General features: G+C 34.5%; 1 protein-coding gene across 3 annotated transcripts in view; it reads right to left on the reverse strand.

Annotated features, from left to right (window-relative positions):
- Vps13a (vacuolar protein sorting 13 homolog A) overlaps positions 1-17,487 on the reverse strand; it is a 228,565-nt gene that overhangs the window by 196,617 nt on the left and 14,461 nt on the right. For all 3 annotated transcript variants that reach the window (XM_063249548.1, XM_063249554.1, XM_063249562.1), the window contains exons 2-12: positions 17,145-17,188; positions 15,156-15,198; positions 11,517-11,612; positions 11,016-11,114; positions 6,039-6,148; positions 5,368-5,427; positions 5,082-5,144; positions 4,799-4,879; positions 4,383-4,440; positions 858-985; positions 550-656 (exon numbers count right to left, since the gene is read on the reverse strand). In XM_063249548.1, the coding sequence (XP_063105618.1) occupies positions 550-656; positions 858-985; positions 4,383-4,440; positions 4,799-4,879; positions 5,082-5,144; positions 5,368-5,427; positions 6,039-6,148; positions 11,016-11,114; positions 11,517-11,612; positions 15,156-15,198; positions 17,145-17,188 (889 nt within the window). The remainder of the gene's footprint in view (positions 1-549; positions 657-857; positions 986-4,382; positions 4,441-4,798; positions 4,880-5,081; positions 5,145-5,367; positions 5,428-6,038; positions 6,149-11,015; positions 11,115-11,516; positions 11,613-15,155; positions 15,199-17,144; positions 17,189-17,487) is intronic.

Raw genomic sequence — 17,487 nt, forward strand, 5'->3', positions numbered from 1 at the left:
AGAAAAAAAATGCAAGTCCTAGAAAATAAACCAAAATGTAGTTTAATAACTGGAAAAAGACTGATTCCTCTATGTAACTGAAAACTACATTTCAGTGTCCCCAGTTATAAATTGTTATAGAATCCCTTGAGTCAACTTTCATTACAATAAGCAAAAGCACATACGTTGCTAGAGACAAATTACATACTTTGCAACAGACCATAAAATGTATCTGCTATGGTTTAAATGGGAATGTCCCTCCAACATCTCTTGTGGCTGGCAGGGACCTGGAACAGTCCTGGAGCCCTCTCTCTGTCCTCTGATTCCTGGAGGGCTACCACTTGCCTGCAGCAGCTTTCCTCTGCCACAACACTAACCAAGCCACTTCTGCCCTGAAGCCTGTCAACTGTAGACTGAGCCCTTCGGAATCTGTGAGCCAAACAGATCTCCTTAATTTCAGTTGTGGGCAGCAAGTACTTTGTCTTACTGACAGAAAGTTGTTAAACAATATCTTTACGTTAAACTTGCTTTTATGTCCTAATCTTAAGTAAAAGCCTTAAGGCATTTTACCATTCCTTGGCGTGATGATGAAGAGGCACATCAGGTTTGAACTTCCTGTAAGGCAGATTTTGTTTCATCATGTCAACTGACTCAAGAAGCTCCACAACACTGAAATACTAAAGAATGGAAAAATAAAAGCTCTTAAATACTTCAAAATCTTACTTCAATTGTTGAAGACAAAAATTAAATTATCAACTTTTAAAAGAAATTGCCATATAACACAAATTTTAGAAAAATATTTCGAATCTTAGTTTTGCTTATATTTTAATTCAAAATTTAAAATTCATCAAATTTAAAATTTCATCAAACAAAATCACCTGCGGTTTATTAAATTCAATTGCTATTTTATGTAACTCAACTTCCAAGTTTATTTTGGGGTCAGAGAAGTCAAAATCTGATCGGCGATTCATCTGGAGTTTGGCATTAGCAGATATGGGGCGAAAGACTGTAAAACAACATAAAGTGAAAATATTAAATAAAACTATATTTCAAGTCTCAAAGCACTAAAAAGATCAGGCTGCAAACACTCATTTTTATTTCATTTATGCCTGTAAAGTTGCTAAATGTCCACACTGCCATGATTTCTGAGATAAACTGTTCCTTAATTAGTGGATAAGATTCTTTTATCTTTTTGTACTTGCAATTCTTTTGTTTTGTAAATAAAATTAAAGGGTAACTAAACTACTTAAAACAACAATATAATCCTTAAAAGCAGGAATAGTCACTTTAAAGGAAAATAATCCAATAAAATGGTTTTAATAAAAGTATACTGTTTGAAAGAATATTAGAAGTGTTGAGGAAGTTATAAATTCCATTTTATGATGAAATTATTTCTAAATTCAACTTCTTTTACCTGTTCCTCCTTTCCATTTTTAATAAAAGGGGAAAAAAGACAAGATTGTACCCAGGACTGCCTGCTTGGTTCAACCAATAGTACTAAAATAGTAACTTCACGAGGGAAACCAGTAATAGACTTTAGATAGAGATTAAGTTTTAAATTATAATTTGTGTACAAATTTCAGATACTCTCATTTTAATTATCTCAAAGGACTAGAACTTTATCTTTTACACCTTAAGCATTCAAAAACATTTATCAGAATATAATCACTACCTGGCACCTTTTCTTTATCCTGCTCTGCTGCATGTTCTCAGCTCTATCCCTATTCTGCTAAAAATCCATCATCATTTTTTCTTACTGCTTTGAAGGCCTGTATTTTTAGTTTATTTTTTTAACTGAGACACAAACACAAATATTGTACCTACTAATGGAGTATCGTACTGTTTTGATACACATATACACTGTGTAATGTTTATAACTGATCAAGCGTATCTCCTGAAACAGTCATCATTTCTTTATAGTACAATTTTTTAAATCCTTCTTCCTAGGTCTTAAAATGTACCACACTGTATTATCTTATGGTCAACCCACTGTTTAATAGCACATCAGAACTCCTTGCTCCTAAGTGTAATTTAGTGTCCATTCATCAACTTTCCATCCCCCCACAATCTTACTCTCCTATCATCAGTTATTTTAATCATCTTCTTGCATTATCTTGGTCCTTTGTACTTTTCTTTGCCAGTACTTGATCGGCTACACCCATGTCCTCCTCACACGTACCTAGAAGCTAAATGTGGCTGGAAAAGAAAGTATCAACCATACTTATTGGTCCCACATTAATGTGAATCTTCAGTAAGTCCTTAACACTGGTAAGCAATAACATAACAATTCTTTAATCCAGAGACTGACCAAATTCATGCCACAGCCTACTTCTGTATGATCTTTTAGCCAAGAATGATTTGAACACAGTATTTTTAAAGGGTTGTTTAAAAGAAACAAAGAAGAAAATGTATCAGAGGCTGAATATAGACTACTAAATGTAAAATATTTAACATATTATATATGCCCAACCGCTACTCTAGCCAATTAATTTTCAACATTATCAGTATGCCCTGGGATAAACCCTAAAAAAAGCTGTATTTCTAAATGTTTCCCAAGTGATGCTACCAGTTGGACCCATATTTTAGGAACAGTAACCTAGTAGATTCACTCCACATTCTCCCAACACCTGAGTTAAAATAAATAAAATGAACTCAGAAGAGAAATTCCACAAACTTCCATTGCACTCCATTGTATCCAGTCATCTAGCAATACTAGGACTTCTCTAACCAGCCTGTACCTTGTGGATGAACTGACCACATTCCTACTTGCAGCAAAACTCTCCACCTGTGCACTACACTCCAATCCTTTCACCTGCACTGATCCAGAGATTTGCCATCTTTCCTGAATCATTAATTTTTCATGTTGTATTGGATCATTCCCAGCTCAGCCTGTAAATATGCTGTCATTTCTCCAATTAAACATAAAGGCAGGGGGCCGGGGATTTAGCTCAGTGGTGTAAGTGCCAGCCTGACAAGCATGAGCTTGTGAGTTTAATCCCTAGCATCAAAAAATAAAATAAATAAATAAAAAGCAGGAAGAAAAAAACAGGCACCTCCTTCCAGAACCTTTTTCCCTCCCTAGTAAGTATCCCACTTATCAATTTATTGCCTCTGAGCTCCAAAATCATGATTATCAGCCATGAAAAACAGTCCTTTAAATATTTTTTCCTCTTACAGCCAGCATAACATTAAGCTTTACAATACAAAACACTGTAAAGACACCACAGGAGGAAAGAATTATACTGCCTGTTTCCAATGTACTCGTCCAACAAGCTTCTGCAGAGGTATGATTCTCTAACACCCAGCTCGTACTCAACAGGCAGGTGGCTTCTCTAAGTGTCTGGATCCTACAGCGTGAAGGTCTTCTTCAACAAAACCTTTTGCAGTGCACAGGAGCTAGCAGCTGCCAGCAACTCTACCAGTACCCTGCTCTAGAAGTTCTGCAGTAAAATATTCACAATGAGACACCATCCACCCCATGAGGCTCAGTAAAAGAAAAAGTTTCAAAATATTTCAGAATGTGACTTTCCAGCATTGCACTAGGTCTTCCCGCCATTCAGTGAGCAGAAATTGTCTTCAACAAGTTTGAGATCTCAAGCCTGAGGGAAGGCTTTCTTCTTTAGATGTCCCATCTTAATCTGAAGGTAGGGTTGTTCCTTTTTCTTACTTATCCTATACTCTTTAGTATTTTCTCTACTTTTTACTAGCCATTCCCCTATTAGTGCAATCCTCTTTCATTATTAAAAATTCTTTATAGTAATCATTTCCTGTCGAAATTATCATGCAATTCTATTTCCTCATCAGACCCTAATATAGTATAAAATGATTAGAGCAAAAGACAGATAGTTCAAACCTAAAGTGATAAATTTGAGAATCATTAACATGAACAGTAATTAACTCATCTGTTCATTTCCTATAAGAAAATGAAACAATTTTAAAAAAAGAGAGAAAACATTTTAAGAGTCAGCACAATATACAAGGGGAGTGGTGGCATATGCCTGTAATCTCAGCCCTTCTGAGGCTGCGGAAGAAGGACTGATGCACGTTCAAAGCCAGTCTGGGCTACATAGTGAGTTCGGGACCAGCCTAAACTGCACAGCAAGACCTTATGTCAAAAAACAAACAACAAACAAGTGAGCACAAGGGGTTAAGGTGATTCAGTTCAATGGTAGAGCACTTGCATGAGGCCCTGAGTTCTTCACCCACCCATACACACACACACACAGACACAGACACACACACACACCTGGTAATAGACATTTCCCCTCATAACTTTGAAATACAGCCAAAAGCTCTCCCACAGTAAACTATATAGAAAAGATCAGAATGTTATCATCAATATTAATGTAAACTTTATACTGATTACTTTTAATCTAATTCCTTATTTTACAGAATATACTTACCAAAATCATAACCTCTTAGAACATTTTTTTTATTGACAATGCCATTCCTCAAGCTGTCCTATTAAAAGATAAATTGCTTTTATTTACATTCATGCCAATATATCTTTATTCTATAAAATTCTATTATCTATATGTTTAAAAGCAATTTTTAAAAAATAAACTCAAACTCAGAACTTTGCTGTGGTAATATATTCAAGTGATTAAATACAGTATCAAACTACAAAAGAATGCTCTGCCACCTATTAAGGTGTGTTTGCACACATGCATCTATTTGTACAATTCACCATTTCTATAAAAAGTCATGGATTTTGCCGAGAAAACAATTCTGACTCTAATTTTTAGTTGCTGACAATGAATTATTATTACTGACAATAATTACACAAAATATAATACCAACATATATCAAAAAAACTTACCAATGATTCATCATAATCGTAAAGATAAAACATTGGAGATTTCACATTCCAATAGGCAAAAAGATTATCCAATCGGATTAACTGAAAATAAAATCAAGTTTATTACGTCTCATTTCCTTTGAAGCATTTTTAACATACGCTGTTTTCAGAAGTGTCACGTAATTAACTGACCAATATCAGAGTTCAGCAAATAAACACAATTTACAAAAATCCATGTCTATGTTTATAACGTCTTTTTTCAAAAGTCTTTTTCATCAAGTCCAAGGATATTTATTTATTTTACCTTACGAAATAGTCTCATCTCAGTTTCATCATGTAAAGATGGAACCCAGTTTTGATCAGTTGTCTGAAAAGGAAAAAAAGAACAGCAGAAAACGATCATTACATTTAAAATGGAAGTCCAATTTCTTATAGACACACATAGAAGTATAGTATTACTACTAATATCCGAAGACCAATTTCCTGTAATTCCTATTAAATGACTACAAAAAATTCTTTGCTCTTGACGAGCTCACTGGTGGTCAAAAACAAGGAAACAAGCAATTGTGTTGTCAAGTTTCATAAAGTACCTGCATGCTGAGATTTTGAAGGGAAACACCAAAGGACAGTGGTTTGTTTCGATTTGTAATCTAAAGAGGAAAAAAGTAAACCTTATTCAGATTTTTTTAGCATTTGGACAAAATTCATTCTATAGAAAACCCTAACTTTCTGAGAAATATCTTATCTCAAATATTCAAAAACTACCACTTTTCTAAATAAATTTTTTCCTATATTTTTCCTAAAGCAAACTGAAATACTAAATATTAATGTATTAGTGTTGTATTATATTACCATATTTTCAGTTTATAGTTACAAAAGAGACTGACACTCATGCAAACAATTATGTGTTCAGGAGAACAATGAACTGTTTAACACCAAATAGGTCTAACTCTACTGATCTGTAAACCCATACTCTACCCAGGAGGTAAAAATAGCTTACTTAAACATACATAACTGAAATCTATAAATCCAAAGGCATCTTCCTGTCTGATCTGAAGTTTGAACAGTTTAAAGAAAGTATAACTAAGCACTTGCCTCTAAGGACTAAAAATCACAACTACAAGTATAAAAAGAGAAAAATCACATCATCTCTTCCTCTACCTCCCAGCAATCTAACTGGCTGGCCATTACACAGTGCCAATAAACTATGAAAAAATTTACACACGAACATACTTTTAAAATCACATAATAAGATACTTACATCATCTTCATAACGGATATGAATGTTGGAAATTTTCACCTGAAGATTTTTTATGATCTGAGTGACTAATTTTTCTGCAAAAGTATCTTGCTTCTCATTCTGATGTTGTTCTACAATTGCAAATATTCCTTTTAACTTCAGTGAAATACACACCCTATAATATCTACATATTCAAGTAATATATTCCCTTGTTAAAGAAAAATATATATTTTTAAATAGAACACTAATAGTCTGTTTTCCAAATTCTTTCATACCAAAAGAATTTCAAAAACAGAATGTGCCAATTTTTCAAAAGCTGGCTAGCTTCTTGTTCAAAGACTAATGCCCCTAATGTAAAATTTATTGACATTAGATTTTATAATTAATCTAACTATGCCTGAGTCTACAAAAATATGAGAAACAATGAATATTAAGAATTACAACAGGCATATGTAAGAAAAGCCAGTAAGAGCAGCAAAGCAAAAATTTCCCCTAAAAATTACTGGTATCACTGTTAAGTTATCCATGCTTAGATATAAAAATATTTTAATACAGCATGCTCTTCCCTCAATGATATAAAGTAGGAAATTACAGTTTCCTGTCTCATTTCAAACAAGGATGAAAAAACATCCTGATCCATTTTTAGGAAAATGGTATCTCCACTTTCAACATTTTCCAGAAGAACAGAAATAAAAGATCAGACAGTCCCAGCATCACCCACACAGTCAGTACAGTGGTGGAGCACTCCTGTGGGAACAGCAAGGACACTGAGATAGCACATGGGAAGTGAGGTGTCCCGCCTGCGTATGCACTGTGCTGAGGCTAACTGCTGTGAGACTGCCCTGTGCTTACTGGGTGTCAAATGGGCATAACCCATGCTCCAATACGGCTCCATCAGCCTTAACCCACTGGGGTCTTCAACTGTGACCCTCACACTGTGACCCTGCGTGGCATGCAGCCTCTGTGCCCAGAAGAGTCAGGACAGGGTTTCCTACGCAGCAAGGACAGCCAGCCACTATTCGACTTACACTGGACATGACAGTGACGAGTGTGTGTCTGCACCACTGCACTTCTGTGCATCTAAGTGCAAGTATGTACACATGCAACCCCTTCTCTAGAACAGATCCCTTCCAGCTGGCATCGCGGCTACAGGTGGCCATAAGGATGGTGGATTATAGAGGCTGACTGCCGCTGGGCCCTAGTCCGCAGCAGGTGGGTGGGCTTCCACTTTACTTAGATCTGTGCTGTCTCTGCTAGATGCCTTTGACTCCTGCAGAAGAACCATGCCACACTATGTCATTCTGTCTTCCTCCACACCAGATGCTGGACCTTGACAGCTTGTAACTTCTTCATCACGGCACAGCAAGGCACCTTGCTACTCAGCTTAAATGGGGGAGCTCAGCCCTTCATAAGAGCAGGAGACAGGTCAGCGTGTCCTTTATTGCTGTGGGAACACACTGTGCGTGTTAAGCTGTGTTCCTGTGGGCACTTACTGAAGGGCTTATGTTTTTGTCAAAGATTCTAGTTTGTGCCTAAGGACTAAAGAGTGAAAGAAGCAGAGTCAAAAACAAGGAAAGAAAGCCTTATGTGAGCTCCAAGCACTGTTGCAATGGGAAGCAGAGAATATGGAATACGGAGAGAACAGTCCAGAGACAGAGTTCCAGAATCCACCATGTCCTTTGATTCCTCTGCAAAATATTTCTCTACACATACCTAATGTAAAACTCCAGGAAGCAGCCCAGAAATATGGTCTGGGTTACTGCGAGGGTGGCCAAGCGCCCACAAGGAAGGAGACCTTTGAATTGTGTCCAATTTGAACCTAAGTTTCATGGAACCACTGGCACTACCAGAGAACACTCCGGAAGAGTCAAACCTTTACATCCATTTGGAAAGTTAGACTTCAAACAAAGCCTATGTCCACCATGAGGAAACTTAAAAACAACTGGAAAGGATCAACATGATCAAAAAGGAACTTGAGGTCTGCTAAACCAAACTCTAACCTTGTGTTCATGTATATTGTGTTGGGGTGGGTAGGTGGGGCACACTGAGAACTGAGAGCCTTCACACTGAGCTACACCCAAGCCTGCTCAACTGCTCAGGCCGGAGTCACACTCAGGATTCCCATGACTCAGTCTCTCAGATGTGCACCACCACTCGTGGCTGTTCAGCACTAATGACACATAGGACAGCAAGGCAAAGTCTCAGTGATGACAGCAGTCACAGAGGTTAAATGACCCAACAAATATGGATCTGTAGGGAAGCTGTGAACTGTGAAGTAGAACTGAGAGGAAAACCAGTCAATAAAAACAGACCAACAAATATCATACAAGATGCAATTAGTAGACACAGACATTAAAATAGCCATTATAAATAAGCACCATTATTTAACAGAAACCATGAATGTAAGGAGCGAAGAAATAAAAACCATAAAAAATGAGCAGCAAAATGACATTATCAAGAGTAGAAAGGTAGTCCATAGAGTGGGAAATATTAGTAAACTATATTCTCTGATTTGGAATATAATATTCATAATACAGAAAGAACTGTACAGCTCAATAGTGACAAAGAAAGATAACCTGGATAAAAATGAGCAAAGAACGTCAATAGACATTTCCAAAAGAAGGTATATAAATGATTAATATCACATGAAAAAAAAATTTCAACTTCAATGATCATTAGACAAATAAAGGGTCAGGAATTCAGCTCGGTGATGCAGCATCTGCATGCCTGAGGCCCTGAGATTGATTCCCAGTACATTAAAAAAAAAATGTAAATCAAAACTGGAATGTATACAGTATCATTTATCTAACTAGGAAAGCTCATCTCAAAATAATACATGAAAAGATGTAGAAAAACTGGAAACCTTATGAGTCACTAACGGAATGCAAAATGTGCAGACACTCTAGGAACAGTATAGTGGTTCTTTAAAATTCAACAGATAATTACCACATGATCCAGCAATTCTACTTTTGAGCATTCACTAAAGAAAATCAAAAGCTGGAACTCAAACAGATACTTGTTTGTACATGCTGGGAGGTAAAGGCAGGATTTCCAAGAGTTCATGGCCAGCTTGGGCTACAGAGTGAGTTCTAAACCAGTCTGAACTATAGAGCAAAACTCTAGTCTCAAAAAAAAAAAGGACAAATAAAAACATTTATATTTTAGACAAAGTATCCATAGGATGGATTTCTGATCAAACATTGAAGACTACATGCCTTTCTCTATTCCTCAGCAAAACTTCACTGAAACAAAAAAGAAGGGTTAAAAAAAGATGCATAAATCCCTAAAGTCAAAGCAAGACGACAGCAAAGAGAACACATGAAGCAGCAAAAGGAATTTAGAACTGAAAAACAGATGGCCTGAGCCAGAAGAGACAAATTCTCAACAAACATACATGGAGATGCCACTCAAATACATCATCAGTTTAAAAACCTAGCCCTGGAAAGGTTTAGGAATCTGAGAGTCCACAAAACAGAAACGACAATCAGTGAACAAGATAAAGGGAGAGATAACATAAGAACTGGTTTAAAGTCTGTATAATTAATAAACTTCCAGCATTCTTCGCCCTCAAGTCAACAGCCAAACTCTTACTCATTTTCCAACCTACTGAGAAAGCAAGCACTTACTATTCTATAGAAAATTGAGCGGGGTGTGGGGGCACAGGTTTGTAATTCCAGCACTTGGGAGGCTGAGGCAGGAGGATCACTGTGAGTTCAAGGCAAGCCTGAACTGCACAGCAAGACCTTGTCTCAAAAAAAAAAAAAAAAAGATAGATAATTGACCTAACAGGCTCCATACTCTTGAAATATGGAATACACAGAGAGAAAAGGCAAAATAGAGGTAAATAAGTTTACATAATAAGGTCACACCCAAATCCACTTAGCTTTAACAAGCAAAACAGGAAGTTGAGCTAGAAATTACATAGTTAAACGTATAATATGTAGTTAAGAGATATAATTTGGCTCAGTAGTAAATATGATACTACTTGGTCAACCTTCAGAGTCCATCGAAAAAGGAAGCACTTCCCACAAATATTTAATAAACCAAGCAATGGAGGTGTGAGTGTCTTATGTAGCAATGACAGTTCTGGAGAGAGTAGGGTCAAAGGCTGAGTCAGGGAAATCCTTTTTTTTTTTTTTTTTTTTTTAATGACTCTTGTTTAGTTTTTAAAGCTGTATTATTTTGACAAAATAATTTTAAAATTAGAAACTAAGAAACAAGGCAAAGAGAAGACAGGGGTTAGGGATAAATGACTACCCAGGATGAAAGCAATGTGCCCAAGAAAATAGAACTACGTGTGGTATTGCCCGAGATTATGTTAAAGCTCCACTAATGTTTGTTAACAGGTAAAATACTGCTGTTTGAGTTTATTTTTCACTTAATGAAAGAATTAATGCAAGGCAAGAATATAAGTCCACATACGTATACTTTTAAAATGTTTAATTGTTCAATGAAGATAACTACATTAAGGTGACTTTATGTTTTAAAATAAGAAAAGGCTACAGTACACTTACAGAATAAAGACCAAACTAGTTAAAAGTAGCTTCTGTACTATACAAAAAAAAGTAGCTAGTGATGGTGACCCAAGCATAGGCGAAAAGAAATCAGATTTCTCAGGGACACTTCTTCCATAATGAAAAAGCAACTATAGGTTAAACAGAAAAAGATGTGACACCAGAGGAGACTGAGGCAAAAATAAATATATCCAGAGGCTAAGTACCTTCAAATGGTAAAGAAGTGATACAAGCAGAATACAAGAACAAAATCTAGAAAGGAAGGGAAACATACTTGATAAAAATAATTGCTATCATAAACACTAACCTAATACTTATAAGCCAGACATATCTGCCTTAAAATGAATTTTTGCAAGGTAAAATTTCTGTACAAACTAGAATAAAATTCTCTCATATTTATTAAATAATCTCAAGTGCTTTCAGAGAAAAATATTCTATGATAAATATTTAGAACTTTTATTCTCACTGGTCTTACTTTCTTTACCTTGATCTACTTTTTGTTTTGTTTCTTCTATCCTTTTTAATTCTTGCTGCTTTGCTTCCATGAGTTGTTTTTCTTCTTTTAAAGGATCATATTTTATTCCTGAATAAAGCATAAAAAGGAAGAATCTTAATTACATCTAAAAATACTCATCCAAAAGTATCCTTGAAAATAATTTTTAATTCACAGTCTACAAAAATTTAGAATAAATTTAGTTTGAAAAATATTAAAAATATTAAAATAGCTCAAAAGATTCCTCAAAAGCATTATAAGCAAATATATGTATAAGATATATATAAACTTTTCTATCTATAGGAGAATAATTTATTACCTTTTTCCAACATTCACAAATCAAAACCATCATCATGAGGACATGCTGACTACTTTTCTGGATCATTTTCTGTTAGCCAATTCTTTAGTTTGTACTTTACTACTCTAGTTTTCTACCATGAAGCAATTTTTAAAGAAAAATCATTTAAGTTTTATTTTTAAAATTTTACTTACTAGAAGAAGGCACTATGAGCAAATAAATTTCTTCCAATACAGCTACAACTGGTTGAGTATAAAGGTTTTTCCATGGAATTACAAGGTTGAGAGTGCCTACATACAAAAAAAAAGAAGTACAAGGATATTATTCATTCAATCTAGGTTTACCATCAATTTATCTTCTGTCAAACAAAAGATCTTTGAAAGATCATTAAGACTAAAATACCCAACAAGCAAAGAGAAAATACTTTCCTATAGAACTGTACTGTACTGCTGTACCACTCATTTAGAAATGCATACATCTTAATTCAACAAACTGTATCCCTAATACTTACTAGGTAATATGCTAAGTGGTAAAAACACAGTAAAAGTTAAACCCATTTCTTTTCAAGAAACTCAGTGTCCAATGGATAAACATAATAAACATTGACAAAGTTTAAATGATTCTCAAAATGTTTAATCCAGTGTACCTTTCCACGCTTTGTATTACCACTGAAAATTATCTTACTCTCAATTGAAAACAAAAGCAGGCAGGAAAGGTAAGGAAAGTAAGGCTCCAAAGGCAGGCACTAAAGGAAATCTTATCGACCCTTCAGATACGTATATGTACATCTGTGTGTACAGACATACTATTTTTTTTTTTCTCTCGCTGATGCTGGGGTCTAATTTAGGGCCTGATCTGTACCACTGAGCTACAAACCCCAGCTCTCTACTGATACATAACTTATCATAAAGTTAATTGTACCTACAATAAAATACAGTAACAGTGTAAAAATTCACTGACTTTTGGCCAGTTTTTAAAAGTTTATATAACTTGATTTAGCAGGGTGGTACAATTGTTGGTATTAATAGTCTTAATTTGCATATTAATATAAATATCAATGTATTAATCTATATATTACTCTGTATGTTAATAGATTAATATCAAGATTACCTTTGTGTCATTAACAATACTAGTGTAACCTGGTTACTGGGCCAATTACACTGTATCTTCCCCTCCCAAATTAATGGAGGTGGTTAATCTTGACAAAGGTCTATAAGTATCTACGCCAAGAGTACATCAACGAAAAGCGGACACTTAACTAAAAAGATCTCTACACTAGCAACAAAGTCTTTCCAATATAAAAAGGCCCATAATCTTCAGCACAAAGCAAACCACAAAAACAATAGAAACAGAGGACAAGACAAAAACTCTCAACTTTCCCAAATCTCATTCACAGGGAACAAGGAGATGTGAATCAAAAACTGCAAGCACAAATTAGTCCAAAGAACAGAAATTTAAAAACATATCAATAAGGTGCTCAGTCAGTGAGCATGAAGACAATATAACTAAACAGTGATGGACTTAAACGTAATCATCATCAAAGTTATAGAAGACACTAAAAAAGGTAGATAAGCTAAACAAAATCATACGTAAGTGACCAAGTTAGCAAAGAATTGTGAGTCTATAGAAAAATTTCAGACAGAAATCCAGGATATTAAAAATTCTACTGAAATTAGAGGCATCAGAAGTGACCAACATTAGGACAGAGTGAAAGAATCAAAGGACGGTCTCTGAAAACAATTATTCAGAGGTACTTTAATACAAGGAGAGAATATGAAGACCAGATACAGCAACTGCAAAGAATAAGATGAACTGGAATTCATGAAAACTAACATAGCACAATGGCATTAAAAAGTGTACAGAAATAATAGCATATTAATGTTCCAAATTAATAGAATTAAACATAAACTAAGGTATACAGAATTCCAAATAACCACAATCAAAAAGTAGCTTCTTCATAACACATTACACACAAAAAACTGATCCAACATAGGCAAAATATTAAAAGCTGTGAGAGAAAAGCAAAGAATCACCCATAAGGGTTAAACACATTAGAGTAACAGCAGATGTCTCAAAACAAGCCTTAAAAGCCACAAGTGTTTCAAGCCCTAAAAACAACTTTTAAACCAGACATACAACTTGCAAAATTATCTTTCAAAACAGATGGAGGAATAAGGTCTTTCAATGATAAAGAACACCTTAGGAAATTCATGACCACCAAAGCAGCACCACCAAAAATTCTGAAGGCTATCATGGAGAAAATGAAATCAATAATGCCACAAAGTCTAATAGAATAAATACACTAAGCTGGGTGAGCAGATGGGAGCAGAGGAAAGAAAATCAGTGAAGGAAAAATTAATGCAATGATTTGAGTAAGTTAATACCTTATAGCAGTAACATTCTATGTGAACGGTCTAAATTCCACAATCAAAAGACATACTTAGGCAAAATGGATTAAGAAACAAAAATTTCAACCAAAATACTCATGATTAATTAAAAATCAAACAAATATCAATACCATTCCTGTATACCAATAATAAGCCCAACTGAAAAAGAAACTAAGAAACAGTATTATTCACAATACATCAAAAAAATTAAGTATCTAAGACCTCTACAATGAAAATTCTGAAAAGAGACATCAAAGATGATATTACAAAATGCAAAGATATCCCTTGTTCCTGAATAAGGAGAGCCAATACTATCAAAATGCCTGTACTTCCAAAACTTCTATAGAAGTGTAATGTAATCACAATGAAAATGCCATAACATTCCTCACAGAAGTAGAGAAAACAATCCTAAAATTTATACAGACCCTATTCTCCTTCTAGGTTTCTTCCTGAAAGGATTAGAGACATCATATTATAGTGATACATACATACCCATTTTTACAGCAGTGTAACTGTTAATAGCTTAATCTTGGAAGCAACTTATATGCCCATTCACAGATGAATGGACAAAGAAAATATGGCAGGTATATATATGGATGAAAACTTTTTGTGGCATATGGTTTAATATCAACTATTAGTATAGTATACAAAATTATGAAATCTTCACTGCACGTTTAGGCAAGCTTTCAGAATACCTATCTCCCAATGACACCATGATATAGCTAGCTTCAGTAACATACAAATCTGACTAGAAAACACTAACAAAATTTTCATAATCCTAACAAAATACCATCTTGCATGATACTTAAACTACTAAAATTACAAAAAGCTAAGAATCCTGACGGGTTTTAAATATGCCAAAGCCTCAGGCAAAAGATTGAATCTAGACCCGTATCTCTCATTAGGTGCTAAACTAAAACCAAAATGAATTCAATCAGTTTCCGCCCAATCAATACTTAAAAGGCTAAACTACAAACACAGACAAAGTAACACAAACCAAGAAACAGCACAATAACTACTAGAAAACCAGAAAAACTTCCAGAGCACACCCAAGTTTTCACACTGGCTCCTGGCTACCATGTCCAGATAATTCAGACCATGCTCTTTACACCACATGTCTGGCACCAGAAAAAATATTGAAATGGTAACTAACCAGAAACCTAAAAAATTGAGACAGGTAAGCCTTTGCTAGATACAACACTTTGGCTCTCAACTCAACTCTTAACACTTAATAAGATGTGTCATTGCTTAATCACACAGGTATTGAGTGCCAAAGGGCAAGGAAAATATGAACGTCACAATACTTTTTAAGCCACACAACTAAGCTTCATCTAAGAATACATGATTACTGGATTTTAAACTAAGGCTCAGAACCACAGAAAGTTTACATTACAGAGATTATTCTGGTTGCACATCCAGTAAGAACATTCCAGATGTATGGCTTACCTATATGACCAACTTTAACTTTAAATGGTACATCCAGCTGACTCTACAAAAAAGTAAATAAACAAGTAAATTATTAATATATAAAAAACTGAGCAATACATGACTACTTTTTTCTTCCCAAAATTATTTGAAGAGTTTTTTAATTACCTTATACATTCTTCAATATTTATTCAAATTGCTAAGAATTTAAATGCAATATTCTCAAGTCACTAAAATTCAGAACTTGTCTTAAAATGAAAGGTCTACATTAATACTGATCAAAAAAACCTATACATATGAGATTATCACATTTATATTTTTTTTAAAAAGGAGAGTTACTGTCAATTTGTGCTTCAAAAGGACTTACAACTTTTATTTTGTAAAAATTTTCTCAAACGATTTTTCTCCATTCAAAGTGGAAAAGGACAGCATTTACAATAAGAAGTGCCAGGATGACACCAGTTACAAAGATACAAGGCTGAATCTGTGTCTTATACCATTTGTAAAACTTAAATCTTGGCACAGTGGCCAGTGCCTATAACCCTCATACGCAAAAGGCTGAGGCAGAAGAATCACAAGTTCGCACTCAGCCGCAGTAAGTTAGTGACTTAGCTAGATCTGAACTCAAAATTATCAAAAGGATTTAATCCTCAGTACCACAAACACAAAAAACTCAAAATGTCACAAAACTAAAAAAAGAGCTAAAACATAAAACACTTAGAGCAAAACATAACGAGAAATCTTCATGACATCCGATTTGGTAATTATTCTTGGAAATAACAAAAGCATAGGCAATTTCAAAAAGTAGATGAATTCACCTTTATCAAACTAGAGACTTTTGTGCATCAAAGGACACTATAAACAGAGTTAAGGAAACTTTTGAAATAGGGAAAAAATTTTGCAAATCACAATTATAGTAAGGGATCAACATGTTGAATACAAAATAAACTTCAAAACTTCAACTACACAACAACAAAACCTAATTTTAAAATGGAAATAGACTTTAAAAACATTTCTCCAAAGAACATATATAACTGGCAATAAGCATACCAAAATTTTCTCAACATTACCAGTCATTGGGCAAATGTTAGGGCACTAATAATCAAAACCAGGTATCATTTTGTACCCATGAGAATAGTAGTTACCAAATAAAAGCAGAAGATAACAAATGTTGGAAGATTCAGAGAATATAGAGAAATTAGAACTCTTGTGCACTACTAAAAGGAATGTAAAAGGGAATTAATAGTATGGAAGAACTTGTGGTTCCTGAAAAAGCTAAATAATAGAATTACCAATGATTCAGCAATTCTACTTGTAGGTTTATAACCAAAGGAAACGAAAATAAGGTCCGGGACATACACACATGAACACCAATACTCATTGTGGTAGTCCTGACACCAAAAAGGCAGAAACAGCTAAAGTATATGTGAAAAACTAAATGAAGAAATAAAATACACTATATGTACACAGTGCAGGATAATTTGATCATTAAAAAGAAAGATCTGATATACGCTACTGATATATGGAAAGCTGATACATGCAAATTTGTGTGGGTAGGAAGACAGGATTGAAAATTCCAGTTTGCCATAAAGCAAAATGTCCAGAGTCTATGAAGAAATGGAAACAGACTACAGAGCTAAGAGGAAATGTGAAAAAGTTATAAAAATACATTGAGGATTACACAAAATTATAGATAAATTCATGAAACTGAATTGAACATATCAAAATAGTGTTCAGAAATAAAACTTGAAAACAACTAGAGGATAAGCTAATCACTAAAAATAAATCCATATGGGAATAAAACTGCTATAAATATTTTTAAATGGGAAAAAATAAACTATAAGACCATGCTTCTAGGAAATTAAAGCTCAATTTTCGAAGTACACATTTTGTAAAAATAACTTCTAAAACATTTTCTCAAACAAATAATTTAAGGTGGAAAACTGAATCAGGAGGAACTATCCTTAGTCAAATGTACTAACATTACAAATTCTCATAGTTAAAACCTACCAAAGCATTTTCTTTAATTTCAAGATTCCTGAGGGCCACAGCACCTAAAAAATTAAAAAAAAAAAAAACATAAAAATAAACTTGAAACACTCAAATATTTTCATTTAAAAAATTTAGACACACTTTATCCTAAGTATCATACAGATATAATCACAAATAACTTGCAACAGAAAATAGAATCAACCTATTTCCGCATAGTATACTGTTGGGAGCCGCAGCCCCGAGCCCGGTCGCCTCACTTGGCGGACGTGAGGCCTGTAGTAAAGAGTGAGGCCTGAGGTAGATTACCCCTCCCATCGAATATGTTAGTTTCCTGCTTACCGCGTAAACAACCCGCTCAACA

Source organism: Cavia porcellus, unplaced genomic scaffold (assembly GCF_034190915.1).
Source record: "Cavia porcellus strain 051 isolate PalLab524CR breed Dunkin Hartley unplaced genomic scaffold, mCavPor4.1 scaffold_1, whole genome shotgun sequence".
Taxonomy (NCBI): domain Eukaryota; kingdom Metazoa; phylum Chordata; class Mammalia; order Rodentia; family Caviidae; genus Cavia; species Cavia porcellus.